The sequence below is a fragment of the Kogia breviceps genome, chromosome 2, assembly GCF_026419965.1.
Source record: "Kogia breviceps isolate mKogBre1 chromosome 2, mKogBre1 haplotype 1, whole genome shotgun sequence".
Classification (NCBI taxonomy): Eukaryota; Metazoa; Chordata; class Mammalia; order Artiodactyla; family Physeteridae; genus Kogia; species Kogia breviceps.
This window is the reverse complement of record NC_081311.1, coordinates 148,598,338-148,614,249: the sequence shown is the minus strand read 5'-3', so window position 1 is coordinate 148,614,249 and position 15,912 is coordinate 148,598,338. Positions and strand designations below refer to the sequence as shown.

Below are 15,912 nucleotides of genomic sequence, written 5' to 3'. Positions count from 1 at the left end.
TTATATGCTCAAGACAATATCCTCCCTGCTATAAAAAGCACATTACTCAGGAAAGAGAATGAACTCTATTTCTGTAGCATCTTAACATTTTGGAAATTTGTATAGAGAAGGAGTCTTAAACTTTCCCAAGTAATAATGTGTATCAGTATAAGGGAAGATATTTAGAGATAATTCTAACTGCAGATGAGAACAAATCGTTGATTTCAAGGGACACTAAAAGTTACAGATATTGGTCACTTTGTCTCATCTTTTGAACACCAAGATAAAATTACTGTTTTCTAATTTTAATTTTCAGGTTCTTGAATGCATAAAACTGAGTGAAGAAACCACTACGTCATCTAGTAGAATTTTTGTGAAAATATTTTTCCAAGAACTGTGTGAATACATGGGTCTTCCTAAACTTAATGGAAGATTAAAGGATGAGTAAGTTTATTATTAAGCACTCTTATTCTTACTGCCCTTGGAGGTTTTCCCCTACTTTAGCAGCCATAAGTTCACCCTTAGTTGTAAAAATACAAGTTAAGTCCTTAGGACATTCTTTGTCCACTACACTGCTCTGGCTCTGATGTTCTGTGTGGCACAGGACAACATGAAACTTTTAACGATCGTTTAGTTCAAGTAGAGAAAATACAGAGTTAACGCCTCTTTTAGTTTAGTTAGAACATACAAAAGTTTTTCTGCATGCTCACTGGAGTTTCCCAGTAATGAGTATTTGTAGTTTTATTTTCATTTTTACCCTAATATTGAGCCAAAGAATGATAATTTTTTTTATTATCAGTGGATGATTGTGAACATATACCAGTGAATATCAGTCCTGTAACTGTTGAAATTGTTACGCTGAACTAGGGCTTTGTTTCAGGACTATTATGGAATCCCTGTCCCAGCTTCCTTACTTCCTTTGTATTCAGATCGCCTATTGCCACGCACATTGGCTTCTACTCCATTCACACTCCTGAAATCCTTTCAGATTTTTTTCAGTGACCACCTGCCAAGTCCCGTGGTCTCACTTACACCGTTGACCACTTGCTCATGAGCTCACTTCTCATTCTGCCTTGCTCCTCCCAGCCTCTCTCTCCTCTTCAGCCTGCCTCTCCGGTGTTCACTAAAGGTCTATCCTGGATTCTGCATGCTCTGGGCGGATGCATCCGCTTCTCTTAGCTTGTATACTTACTTATTGGTCCCTATCTACTTTGCCAGGCTCACGTACTCCCTCCCCAGCAAGCCACTCTGCGGCTGCACTGCACCAACGCTGCCCAGCTTGTTAAGCAAGTCTGCCTCATTCATGCCTCCTTACCTCTGTTTCCAGAGCTGGGAATTCCTTCTCTTGTTCTGTCCAGCAAACTCATATTAATCGTTCCTCTTACATTAAGTTACCTTTTTCTATGAAGAATGGTTTTTCCTAACTCTGCAGCTTAGTGCATTGAATGTAGCACTCCAAACCACATGTCCAAAACCACATTATATTGTTAATGTTTCTCTATTTTTCCCCCTCCCTAGTAACAGTGATTCCTACAGTCTTCATCCTTGATTTCTCTTTTGTTGACTGCTCTTCCCCTCCTCCAGTACCTTCCACAGTGTTGTGTATACATGCGTGTTTGCATGTACAACAGAGGAGGCTTGTTATGTTTTTTTACTTTTCTGTACATACACTCACATAAATATACATATGTATATGTAGGTTTATATGTGTTATATACGTATATCTATTCTGTGTGTGTATAAGAAAGTTTTTTAAAAACCTCCTCTTGTATAATTCTAGAAATCAATTTAATTTTTTTTTTTTTGACCTCTCCTCGCAGCTTGTGGGATCTTAGTTCCCCGACCAGGGCCTATGGCAGTGAAAGCGCTGAGTCTTGCCACTGGACTGCCAGGGAAATCCCTAAAAATAAATTTTAGTAAATTTTGACTTGACCCTACTCATTTAGATAGCATGCAGCCTGACCAGATAAATGATTTTTAAATCACTTACTTGTATTTCATTTACTAATTTAATATATAGAAAGTCTGAAAAATGACTATATAAGGATTTTGCCTTTTTATATTTAAGCAATCTGTCCTCTTTTGTTCATTTTATTTTTCTTTTTTAGAACTCTACAGCCATTCTTTGAAGGATTATTACCCCGAGATAACCCAAGGAACACTCGGTTTGCCATCAACTTCTTTACTTCCATAGGTCTTGGAGGTTTAACGTAAGAATTATTATCAGAATTTTATTCCACTTACAGAATTATCTCACAGTTGCCTTCAAGGCAGAATCTAACAGAGATTATGTTTCTAATTAGGGATGAATTGCGTGAGCATCTCAAAAGTATACCAAAGGTCATCGTGGCACAAAAACCAGATGTTGAGCCAAATAAATCCTCCCCCTCCTCTTCCTCCTCCTCCTCCTCAGAGTCTGACTCCTCTGCCTCTGATTCGGACAGCAGCGACAGCAGTTCAGAGTCTTCTAGTGAAGAAAGCGATTCTTCATCCGCCAGTAGTCAGAGCTCAGCCTCAGGTATTGAAAACTCATTTATAGTTGACTGTGCTCTTTTCTAACAAGTATATTGCTGGTGGTGTTTACAAGGGAAGAGAATCATTTGATTGCTTATTTATTTTAGAGTTCAGTTGTTTAAAAGCCAGAGTTAATAATATAAATGATCATCTATCACTGTTGCAGTCTATACTGAATTCAGCATTTATAATGCTAAGATTATCTTTTGGAATTCTCTTCAAAGAAATGAAGATATTCCACTGGCAAATATTTATTTAAGTGCTGACTGAAATGCCGTTCATAATGTCTGTAATCTAGTTTACAGGAGCTTTCCTGGTGGTTATATTTTAAAGAAATTTTAATTGTTTACTTTTAATAGTGAAGCTTTATATTAGTAATTGACGGATACCACCCATTCAGTGCACACATTTTAAGTGAATAGCTGTATAAATTTTCATAAACAGACCACATCCATGTAGCCAGGACCCAGAACGAGAACGACCAGTACACCAGAAATCTTCTTTTTTGCCTCTTGTACTTACTACCACTCCTCCCATCCACTGCCTCATGGCAGCTCCTGTTCTGGTTTGTAATTCTATAAATTAGTATCGCCTGCTTTTAACTTTAGAATGATATATTATGAACTTCTTTATGTTTGGTTTATCTTTCAACTTTATGTTTGTGAGATATGTCCACACTATTGCATTTAGTTATAGTTCATTCATTCTCGTTGCTGTATAGTTTTTCACTATGTGTATATTCCACAGTATATTTAACATTTATCCTTTTTACTCAGTGGAAATTTAAGTTTATAAATAGTGTTGCCATGAATGCTCTTGTACATATCTTTTGGCTACATACATGTATATATATGCACATTTCTGTTGGATATGTACCTAGAGGTGGAATCACTGGGTTGTAGGGTGTGTGTAGATACTGCCAAACAGCTTTCCAAGTAGTTATTCTAGTTTACACTTCCATCAGCCATGTATGAGAGTTCCCGTAGCTCCCATCTTCACTAACTTTAACTGACTGTCTTTTTCATTTTAGCCATTTTGGTGGGTGTGTAATGGTACTGCAGTGTGGCTTTAATTTGCATTTCCTTGATCAGTAGTGAAGTTGAGCATCGTTTTGTGTATTATTGGCCATTTGGATATTTTCTTTTTTTTAAGTGGCTGTTCAGATTTTTTGCCTCCTCCCCCTCTTTTCATTAAGTTGGCTTTTCTGTTGATTTGTAAGTGCCTTTATGTATTTCAGATATGTATCTTTTGTCACATGTATGTATTGCAAGTAACTAGTCCTGTTCTTATCTCTTGAGCCCTGCAAGGCTGCCAGAGCTCTGCTGGTCTATGTCCCTCAGCAGCAGCCCTGAATCAGCAGATACTCACAGGGAGAAAGTGACATTACCTTACCTCTCTGTAGTTCTGCCTTCTCTTGAGTCTTGGCCCTTCTAGTCCTCTTTTTTTTTTTCTTTTTTTTTCTTTGCCAGGTCTCTGGTGTCTTTATTTTTTACTTTTTATCTTGAACTAATTTTTGACTTATAAGAAAGTTGCAAAAATAGTACAGAGAATTTCCATATAATCTTCACCCAACTTCCCCTAATGTTAGCATCTTCCATAACTGCAGTTCACTTATCAAAACCAGGAGATTAACATCGGGAAAATACTATTCACCAAACAACAGGTCTTATTTGAATTTCACCAGTTTTCCCACTAATGTTCTTTTTCTTTTTCCAGGGTCCTCCTTGCATTTAATTGTATTTCTCTTTAATCTTCTACAACCTGTGGTAGTTCTTCTCAGGCTTTCTTTGTTTTGAATGGCTTTGACCCTTTTTAAGTCCTCTGGTCACTTATTCTGCAGAATGTCCTACAGTATGGAGATCTGTCTGATGTTTTCTCATGATTAGAATGAGGTTATTCACTTTTGGCCAGAATACCATAGAAACGATGTGTTGTTCTTACTGTGCCTTATTGAGGAGTTGATAATATTGATATTGGTGACATTAAGTTTGATCACTTGGTTAAGGTGGTATCTATTGGGTTTTTTCATGGAAACCGTTTTTCTTTATAAATCAATATCTTGTAGGGAGATAATTCAGTACTATGCAGATCTCCTCTTTCTCCTCTAACTTTCAGTCTTCTATTTTCACATCCATCTTTGGATCTTATCTGCAACACTTACTACTGTAGTGTTTGCCAAATGGTGGTTTTCCTGTTTGTCTTCTTTTTTTCCACATTTGGTAATTGAATTTCTCCTGTAAGAAAGAGTTGTGCCCTCCTCCATTTATTTATTAATTCAACTATATATTTATATCAGTGTGGACTCATGGATATTTATCTCATTCTATGGGTTAAAGTCCAATGCTATCATTCATTTTCTCGTTCAGATCATTTCAACTTTGGCAATTAGGAGTTCCTTCAAGTTGACTCCTGTGTTCTTTTGACATACTCCCATCCCTGTTTTTGAGCACTTCCTTCCTTATAGCATCTTAAGTTGCTCCAGATCTTTAGTGCCTTTCAACAGAAGATGTTAAAATTTTATCTGGCATTTCTAGTTGTTTTCAGCAGCATTACTAGTCTTTCACAATTTTCTCCGTCCTCCTGGGGAAAGGGAAATGCTGTAGTAAAGGATTTTTTCAAATATGCCATTTTCTGAAAAGGTCTATGTTGTTTTCCCCAGGGCCAATTCTGCTTTCTTTCATCATAGTATCTTAGTTTGAATAAGAGATAGTCTGATTGTCCAAAATGCATGTCATTTCTTGTATCTTTTAATGCGTATTTCAGAGAGGCAGCACTTTACCCCACAGCCTTATTAGTAGGTTGGAAGGCTAGTCTTTACACGCTTGTTTCACTTCAAAGTGTTTTACATACTAAGTGGCATGCAGAATTAAGGGACTTTCAGTGTTTTATATTATTAGAGCAAGATTCCATTTGCTCACAGGAAATTTTATTCTTGAATTGAAATACACTAACATTGTTCATTTACCATTCACTTCTAAAGAATTTGTTATTTCATGGTATCTGTTTTGAGAACAGATGATAACACAGCATGAACTGCTGCAATAAGGAAGCTTGCTGATTCAAAATTAATTTGCCTCATCATACTGTTTCAGTAGAGACCTTTCAGTTTTATCAGTAAAATATTAAATAGCATAAAAGCAATATGAACTTACCCCAAATTAGAAATTTTTAAAGCAAACACCAAAGAGAGAGAAGAGTGCATATTATTACAGGGCTCAGGTTTTAGTGTCAAGAAGCACCAAGAGTGGCATACACCAGGGTCAGAGAGATGTCGATTCTGCACAGAGCCAGGTGGTTTCTGCTTGGGTAGCTGCAGCTCAGCTGAGCTGCTTGATAGGAACCAGAGAAATAGGTCCTTAGTGGCAAACCAACTGACTGTGCCAGGGGTAGGCATTTGGCAGGAGAAACAGAGGCTGGTACACTGAGGTTTGGGTGGAGGTGGGACAAGGGTAGGCAACTTTCCACCATATTTTCTTCTTTTTGTATTCATATGAATTTGACAGAAATTGTGGTCATCTCAGTACCCTTGATTATGTACCCAAACTAAATAACACAGATATAGTGATTGAATGCGTTTTATAGCTTAAAATGGTAAGATATTTCATTGTAATTTATATTTGTGATCATATCAATAAAATTAAAAGTTTCAAGGCTTTCTTAGAAGAGTTTTCTCAGAAATCAAGCCTTTGTGGCTCTCATAAAGCCTATGATTATATCTCAATATAGCTTCTCTTTGCTAGTACAGTTAGTACTTCTCTGATAGCAGAACTATCATTTCTGTAGGCAGAGGTTTTCATTTGAAAAATACATATTCATATCATTACACAAACCCAGTCATCCCGCTCAACTCACCTTTTAGGAAGTGATGTTGCTGGCATGTATGATCGTTGCATTTTAATTATGTACAAGATCTGACATAATATTTCATATGACATAATGCATGTGGGCTGGAATTCATGTTTTGGATAAAATTTGTGAGTGGAAAGGTACCACTTTAGTCCTTCATTAAAACTTTTACATTTGCTATAGTTTTTTTAAAGTTCTTGTTTACTCTTTTGAGTTAAGGATCAAAGCAGTACTTCGGTTAATATATTGTATATTCTTAAAAATTACACTATTTGTATAATGTTCTGTCATCAGACTTTGCATTCAATTGATTTGGCTCTGCATCCAGTTTGTCTGAAGTAGTAAACCTATAATGCATCAATAAGTGTGATTTTTCAGTTGTAAAATTAAGACTAAAATGAAAGCTAACTATATTTCATTTTACACATGCAGATAAAGATGTAAGAAAGAAGGGGCAAGGGAACCACAGAAGGAAAGAAGTAAATAAATTGATCAGGAAACAACACACGAATGATAGGAAACAAGAAGAAAGGAGACCAGAGCAACGGCACCAGGAAACGAGGACCGAGAGAGAAAGGAGGTCAGGGAAACCCAGAGACAGAGATTCAAGAGATCCCGTAACAAAGTACACTTCAGACAGAGGGCTTCCTTCTGAGCGAAACAGCAGAGCCATGAAGGACAGAGACCAAGAAATGTACATGGATTTGGAACATAATCTTGGGGATCCCAGAAAGAAAAGAGGAGAGAGAAGAAATTCTTTCTCTGAAAATGAGCACAAATACCGAAATAAGGACAGTGAGAATTTTAGAAGAAAGGATAGGTCCAAGTCAAGAGAAAAGGATAAAAAACACTCAGCCTCTAGAAGTGATGAAGATAGGTATCAGAATGGTGCTGAGAGGCGATGGGAAAAATCTAGCCGATACTCTGAACAATCCAGAGAATCAAAGAAAACTCAGGACCGGCGAAGAGAAAAGTCTCCAACAAAGCAAAAAAAATAATTCTGCAAAATTACAGAAACTGAACATGCCTTATATTCAGTTGAAACAAATTATTTTTTACATTGATTGACAAGCTTTGTAGCTTGTATAAAGTACTGGTTTGTATTTGTACATTTAAAAAATGTTTTCATTTTAAAAAATGTTTTGTAATTGATACATCTCAAGGCTCTCCACATAAAATTATTTGAAAAGTTTCACCAGAGAGGGATGTAATTCTTGCCAATATTTTGTTAATAAAACGATCAAATACTCATTGAATCAGTGATTTTTTTCCATTGACAAAATATTTTTCTGATAATAATGTTTCCAATTGTTTATAGAATTATTATAATAAATTGTTAGTGACTTTTTATTTGTAACTGAAGACCAAAATAGATGAACCATTTCAGGTTAACATTTTTGCTTTGTTAATGAGATGCTATGAACCTTTCTTAGGAGTCATGCTTTTTTTAAAGTAGAGGAATTATTTTAAGTTTCATATTATGTCTTGAACAAAATAGGTATGTGTAGTTTTTTTCAGAAGTGTTTTGGTGAAGCTGGGTGTATGTTAGTTTTTAAACAGATACACAGCTATCTGATTTATAATTAGGATTTCTCTCGATAACATCTCTTTCTGGACTGTTAGATGAACGTTTAATTGAAATTCTTTGTGATTAGTGCTTTTTCTCAGCCTTGAAGTTTTATCACTGTTGATAAGTTAATATGTATTTAATTTTTAATTTGGATTTAATAGATCACCAGAAAACATAGTCATGAGAAATGTGGGCAAGACTAACTGAAATAATTCTAGTTTTTTTTATAAGAATTTTAAGGGTTTCTATCATTGTAACTGTCACCAGTTAATATGTGACCGTATTATTTATTACTTTTGAAATAAAATATTGCCTCTGAAATTTTAGATCTGCTGACAGACATTTAACCTTATTTACTAAATAGACTACTTGTACTTGTTCACCTTAAAAGTACATAAAATCCATTTTAGCCAGTATCCAGGTTCAAGAGTAATGGGACCACCATTTTAATGTTTAGCTTTGAGACATACTCTGATTCAAAATGTCTTCTATTTTTGTTATTTAAAAACTTGAGTATAAATAACAGTAAAGTCCATGTCAGTAAAGAAATATTATGCTCTCCTCCTCTCCCTCTGTCCCCCAAAGTATTAAATCGAATATGGCAGCTTGGAAAAATTCTTTTCAACACTTTCTCCATCTGTGGTGGTTAGAAGGTGGTGAGTTGTGATTACAATGGACCATCGCAGACATAGTACATTTCACAGAACTGTGAAGCTCAGCAAATTTGATTTAAGCAACACATAGGCTATAAGCCCTAAAGGAAATAAGCGTTAATTTTTTTTTTAACTAAACATTGATCTTTAGAGGTGGTAACAAGGAAAAAACAGTGGACTAGAAATTTTATTTTCTTTAACCTTAGTTCATAATTTTTCTAAATGTAAAAATGGGAAACCATTCTTTTTATTGAGTACTTAAGACCTTAAAGAGTTATTAAAGTAGATTTTTTTTAGTGTAACTTTTATGAGCTTCTATGTGCCCAAGTCTGTTCTAAGAATTAGAGGTAAAACAATGAAAGAAACTAAGTCTCAACTCTTATAGTTGGGAGAGAGAATGGTGAAAGACAGTGAACAAAGAAATGTAAGTGTACCCAGTGGTAATAAATGATGTGAAGAAGAGAGAGTGTGTGATAATGGAGGGAGGGTGGGGGGGTGATGATTTTACGGAGGAAGGACAGAGAAGATATCTCATAAGGTGGTGTTTGCTGTGGGAAGAACCAAGGCAGAAGGAACTGCTGAGGCATAGATATTTATTTATAATAAATATTGCCTGGAAAGTTTTGTTAACATTTCCTGTTGTACTTTCTTTTTTAATTGTTAAAATTACTTATTTTTTTCTCTATAAGTATAGTTAAGTCTCCCTAATTGGAATCCCAATAAACTGATAACAGATAATCATTATCAACAGATGATAATAGAGATCATTCAACATGTATTGGATATGTTCCTGTATTTTAAAACAGGAAAGGAACTGCTAAGTGAATTAATAATATAAAGTTGTAAGGAGGATGCTTAATATTCTTAAAATGACATACCATTGTTGCATACTGTTAACTGTTTCCTGTTGTACTTAGTTCAGCTTTTTTTACTCTCCACGATTTTATTTACTCTTACAAAAGCAGTTAACGGAACACTTAAGTACCTTCAAGCAGAAGTATTTAAGGTGTAAGGGAGTCATATCAGGACATAGTACATAAGAGCCTGGGTGGGGAATTGCACTATTTGCCTTCCCGATGCATTTCTATAGCGTCAAATATGTGTTCCTGTCCACTGCCTGCCACTGAGTCAGGTTTCTCACTTTCATCCTTTTTAATATACAGACAAGAAATATGTTTGCTCTGTCTAATTTTTTACTTTTCAGGATTAGCATTTTGTAAGGATCACCTGAGTTCTAGATACTTTGCATGCATTGCTCATTGTTTTTCAGTTTCCCAACTTCCTTGCCTCCAAGGTTCTCTTCCCCCATCCCCTACCTTTCACATCCTTAGCCACCCACTCCTGTGGTCATCTCCTCCATGATAACATAAAAATCCATACAACCTCTGAAAACTCTCCTTCAAGCACTATACTTTGACCCCTGCCCATCCAGCTCATCTGCTTTAATGCTGCTATTCTAGCAATCTTTTTTACTTCATCACAACTTTAGAGCTATTGACTTTGTTCTAATGTTACCCCTTCCCTCATTTCTTCAGTTCCTTGTTCTGTGGTCCATCATTTGATAGATGAACAAATGAATAAAATAATTTCCACAAAATAACCCTTTGAGAAGTGGTTTTGTCTTCCTGTATTGCAGAAGAAAAGAGTGAAATCCAGAGAGGTTAATTAGGTTCAGGCCACAAAGCTGGTATGTAGCAAGAAAGACCAGATTTTAACCCAGATAAGCTTTATTCCAGCTTGAGAGAAGTAATATTTGAGTACCAGCTCTGCCACCTACCAGCTATGTGGACTTGGGCAAATTATTTCGTCTCTCCAACCTTCACATTCATCTTTAAAATGTTTGTTGTGCCCACAGGGAACTATATTCAATATCCTGGGATAAACCATAATGAAAAAATATAAAAAAGAATGTATATATGTGTAAAACTGAGTCACTTTGCTGTACAGCAGAGATAACACAACATTGTAAATCAACTATGCCTCAGAAAAAAATTTTTTTAAGTTTATTGTGCCCACCTTACACAGTTGTAGTGATGATTAAATGAAATAAAGCAGTCAAAGACCTGTAGTAATACATAGCACAAAGTGGGCATTTAACAAATACTGGTTTTTCTTTTTCCCCAGCATCTAGCAAAGACTTAGGAGAAAATTGAGGTTCATTGACTGACTCATGATTGCTCTGTTATATGTCATCTGTGATACAGTGTTAAAAAAGGATCGTGTTAAAATAGCTACACAGAAAATTAATGGATTTTTCTAGAGTCAATGTGTGACAGAGTAATTCTCTATCATTTCTCTCCTATTATAGTGCTTCTTTGCCAGATGTATATATTCTTTTTTGTGTGTGGTAACGCGGGCCTCTCACTGTTGTGGCCTCTCCCGTTGCGGAGCACAGGCTCCGGACACACAGGCCCAGCCGCTCCGCGGCATGTGGGATCTTCCCGGACCGGGGCACGAACCCGTGTCCCCTGCATCGGCAGGCGGACTCTCAACCACTGCGCCACCAGGGAAACCCAGATGTATATATTCTTTTAATTTAAGTGACCAGCTTCTTATACCCCTGATTTCACATTTCCCAAACGTGTTGTCAGAAAGGAGAAAAAAAGTTTTCATTATCTCTGATAGTTATGAGGGAATTTTTTTTTATGAGGGAATTTTTTGTTCTTGATTTTAATACTTTGGTTATTCCACTGTCATTTTGACTCAGCTGGTGTGGTTTTTTCCCCCTAATTCATGTCTACTTTATAATTATATGCTTTCATTCATCAAGATCTTTTAGAACCCTGATCCTTTTTTTCCTAATCCTTTTCTCACTTTTTTCAATGTAGTCAGATGTCCTTTCTGACCTTTCAAATTCTTTCATTCTGTTCCATGTTTGTTCCACTGGATAAACGTTTCTTCAGTCAAGCAAACTTTAATGTCCGCTGATATTTTAGGAGAGAACCCAGAGTGCCTCGTGTGACCTTTAGGAAACCTGTTGCCTTCATGTGGACATCTTTGTGTGTACACTTCCAAACCCTAACTGAAACACTTCCAAGTGGTTTCCCTGGCTCTCCTTATTCTGATCTCTTGTGTCCCCTCAGCCTTTCAGCCTTGGATATGTTCTACAACTTCTATTTATACCCACCCACATGTTTCTTTTTAAATGTCCTTAAAAGCTTCTGAGCATGTTACATATCTCCAGTTAGAACATATGTTTCTTGAAGTTCGTCCTATCTGCATTGTATGTTTTCTAGAGATACATGTGTGGACATCTCCTTACCACTCACTATAACTCACCCTCCTCACCACACGAGACCATGCTTTGTGGGGTGGGATGAAACTGTTGAGTTCACCTTAGGCCAACTTTGCACAGGTAGAAGAAGAAAGGAGATACTCAGCCAAAGTCAGATAGAGTGTGCATGTCTGTGTGTACGTACAGAAGAGCACAGGCTTTCTTTTAGAAAAAGACTCAGGTTCATATAGAGTAATTTATGACCATTTAAATTGAATACTGTTTGGCTAACTGCACATGTAAGTCTGACTTTTTACCACTTGCTGGTTGTTGACCTGCATTCAGGCAGTCCTTTTTTTTTTTCTTTTTAACTTTTCAGACAGGTCCTTTAACTTCTATGTCTCAGTTTTCTCATCTGTAATATGGTTTAATAATTGTAACTCCCTCAAATAGTAAATGATCTCTGTGGCATGCTTAAAACAGTGCCTGGCACTACGTGCTCATCGTTACAGTTTGTACTATCAGTGTACTGATATGGTACCACTAGACCAAGAACTGCAAACTCAAATACCTACAGGGGCCAGGTGGATCACACAGCTGAAGCAATCAAATGCAGCGGTAAACTGGAGTCATTTAAAGGCAGCAATAGGTGCCCAGCTCCACCCAATTGTGCCGTACGCTGAGATTGACAAATCTGCCTGGTTTTCAAGAGGATTAAAGAATAAGAATTTGTATGTAGCTTTTGATTGTTTAATGTTGACAATGACTTTGAGTAAGTTTAAAACAGCCCAAAGTTTATTGAAGGTCCAAAGAAAGCAGTCTCTACAGGTAAATTAGCTTTCGGAGTAGCTGGTTTGTGATTCCACTCTAAACCCTCAAAAATGATCTTTCACTTAATTTTGAAATAACACTTTTATTATGCAAAGAAGATCTTAGCTTTAGTTTCTGCTCTCATAATAGTGGGAGAATAGGCCCTTCATCTTTCTTGAGAAACCTCATTGACTTTGCTAATCTCAGCAATCCCCTCTAGCTAAATTACTCCAAAACTTGTGTCAAGTTTCAGTTCTGCATTTCACTGGCCTATTCCCCATGTCATGGATCCAAAATACAATTCATTTTTCCTCAGATCTGCATCTTTTCCAACTCAACTGTGATGATTCCACCAATCTCCTGTCACTTTTGCATTTTCAGAGCTGTTCCCCTATCCTCAAATTGCCAAATTCTATCAATATTGCTTTTGGAAGTCTTTGCGAATGTCCCTATCTTCCCACTCTGACACCACCATAGTCTTGAGCCTTTTTACTTATGGCTGGACTGGACAATTGCTTATTGGTCATCTACTGTGTGTCAGATACTGTTCTGAGGATATAGCAAAGAGGACACACAAACAGGGGACCTGTTTTCAATTGAGCCTAAACCAGATCAAGTTTAAAAACTAAAAACTTATACTTTGAAAAATGTTAGCTATCCAGAAAAATCAGTGCAGTGACCACTTATATACTATCTACCTAGATTCAGGTTAATCTAAAGCATTATTTTCGTCCAGTCCTCACCTTATCCACTGAAGTCCAGTGACTGCTCTAGCATTTCTTTAAAGTTCAAGTTCCATTTGCCTTTCTTTTTCTTTTTTTTTTTTTTTTTTTTTTTTTTTTTTTTTTTTTTTTTTTGCGGTACGCGGGCCTCTCATTGTTGCGGCCTCTCCCGTTGCGGAGCACAGGCTCCGGACGCGCAGGCTCAGCGGCCATGGCTCACGGGCCCAGCCGCTCTGTGGCACGTGGGATCTTCCTGGACCGGGGCACAAACCCGTGTCCCCTGCATGGACAGGCGGACTCTCAACCACCCCCACCAGGGAAGCCCCATCTGTCTGTCTTAATGTTGTTTCTAGCAGCTGACCGACCATCCTTTGAGCACTACTATGTGGCCGACATTTTAGAGTGCCTAATTTTTACATCGACAACTAAAAGGTAAGCGCTATCCCAATTTTACAGTTCACATGCTCCTCTCTTCCCAGCTAAGACATGGCAAAGCCAGAACTCTATCCACCACATGATCACACATGACAGGTGAAATCAGTTTTTTCTTAAGGTTACCCTGTCGCACAAACACCGCTATAGCTGAGCTGGTTATTTACTGCCCTGGAAAAATACTACCCTTTCTCCTCTCTGGATTTCTGCCTCCCTCCTACCCTCCTCCTAAAATATCCTTTTCTGTTTGCCCATCCAAATCTTTCAAGATTCAACACACATCCGCCTTGCTACTAACTTGAAGGTTGCTCTGCTGTAGAACCCAACAATGCCTTTTCCTTCTATAGTGCTTGATGCAATTCAAGGCACACAGAGTAAACAACTTGTAATTAGCACCTGTATATCATACAATGAGGTCGTTTTTATTTTTTGTCTTACCCCACCTAAGTAGATTATACATTTGTCAGTGGCAGGAGTTTTGTCTTAAACATTGCCTTTCTGTCTGTACCTTGCTATAGACCAGGGTTTCTCAACCCCAGCACTATTGATATTTTGGGTTAATTAATTCTTTGGTTTGGGGGGTCTGTCCTGTACATCGTAGAATGTTTAGCAGCATCCCTGGCCTTACCTATTAGATGCCAGTAGTACCAGCCTCCCAGTCCTGAAAATGAAAAAGGTCTCCAGACATTGCCAAATAGACCCTTGGAGGCAAAATCATCTCTAATTGATGACCACGGCCATAGATGTAGCACTTAGGAAATACTCTTCAGTGGATCACAATGATAGTGTTTATTGTGGGAACTTCTCTGTCTTCCACTCATATAAAGCTGTGTCTACTTATACAGCCCTCTTGTTTTTGTGAGGGTGAGATTTGTTTTAAATGAACTCACCATTTAATAGAGAACAGAACACATTCTGGTTGACATTTTAAAAGGTGGATTTTCTGCAAATGGAAGCATGATTAGCCTGTTAAAATGATTGTCTCATATAGGTTCTGGTTTCTTGTCACAGCTGTTTATTATAACCAACACATTTTAGGAATGGAAAACAACCAGCTGTGACTATTGTATTATTTTTTAATCCCATATTAGAGAATTAGATTATCCAATATCCAAATACCTTAATTTTTGATCAAACACTCAGTGACAGTCAAATGGTTGTTAAAGTGAATTAACTAGTCATTTAATCAGTAATTTCGTGCATTACAAGACCTAAATGATTGGGCAAATGGGATTGAATCTCCTGTGAGTCGGTTTCCCTCCTAGAAAAAAATCCTGGAACAGTATCTGGTATGAATTAGGAGTCCTTATGAGTCCCATACTTTATATAGCACCCATTTTGCTTAATCAGAGAGCTACCCTTCTCTAACACTTTTTTAAAATATAAATTTAATTTATTTTATTTTATTTTTTATTTTATTTTTGGCTGTGTTGGGTCTTCGTTGCTGTGCGTGGGCTTTCTCTAGTTGTGGTGAGCGGGGGCTACTCTTCGTTGCAGTGTGCAGGCTTCTCATTGCAGTGGCTTCTCTTATTGTGGAACACGGGCTCTAGGCTCACAGGCTTCAGTAGTTGTGGCACGTGGGCTCAGTAGTTGTGGATCGTGGGCTGTAGAGCGCAGGCTCAGTAGTTGTGGCGCATGGGCTTAGTTGCTCCGCAGCATGTGGGATCTTCCCGGACCAGGGCTCAAACCCACGTCCCCTGCATTGGCAGGCAGATTCGTAATCACTGCGCCACCAGGGAAGGCCCTCTAACACTGTTTTTACGACCGATATATGGTCATAAAAGCCTTATGAAGGCTGTACTGAACATTCACTGTTTTTGTATGAGGATTATTCCTTCTCTCTGATCAGATAATTCTGGTAAACCTGCCAAAGAAACAACTCCCTGGCCTAACCATACAAAGTACCTGATCCCCCTGGGCAATGCCATTGGTTCATGAGTGAGCATGTGACCTAAGCTGGGCCAATCAGAGCTTCTACAGTAGCTTTTCAGTTTGGAACATGAAACACAGGGCCGTATCTAAGGGTACACAGGGCCGTATCTAAGGGCACACAGAGCAAGGAAGTTGTTTATTGAAGCTAGAGCATCCACTGCACCATGGAAAAAGCCAATCTGCAGTACAGAGGATGAGTACAACTCAAAAGCAAGCAGTGCCCAGATAGAGGAGGAGTCC

At 37.6% G+C, this 15,912-nt stretch overlaps 1 protein-coding gene across 3 annotated transcripts in view; it reads left to right on the top strand.

Moving 5' to 3' along the window:
- CWC22 (CWC22 spliceosome associated protein homolog) overlaps positions 1 to 7,595 on the top strand; it is a 63,092-nt gene extending 55,497 nt beyond the window's left edge. For all 3 annotated transcript variants that reach the window (XM_059053597.2, XM_067026412.1, XM_067026411.1), the window contains 4 exons: positions 296 to 423; positions 2,088 to 2,189; positions 2,283 to 2,497; positions 6,772 to 7,595. In XM_059053597.2, the coding sequence (XP_058909580.1) occupies positions 296 to 423; positions 2,088 to 2,189; positions 2,283 to 2,497; positions 6,772 to 7,337 (1,011 nt within the window). In that variant the 3' untranslated portion in view covers positions 7,338 to 7,595. The remainder of the gene's footprint in view (positions 1 to 295; positions 424 to 2,087; positions 2,190 to 2,282; positions 2,498 to 6,771) is intronic.
- Positions 7,596 to 15,912: the final 8,317 nt, after the last annotated feature.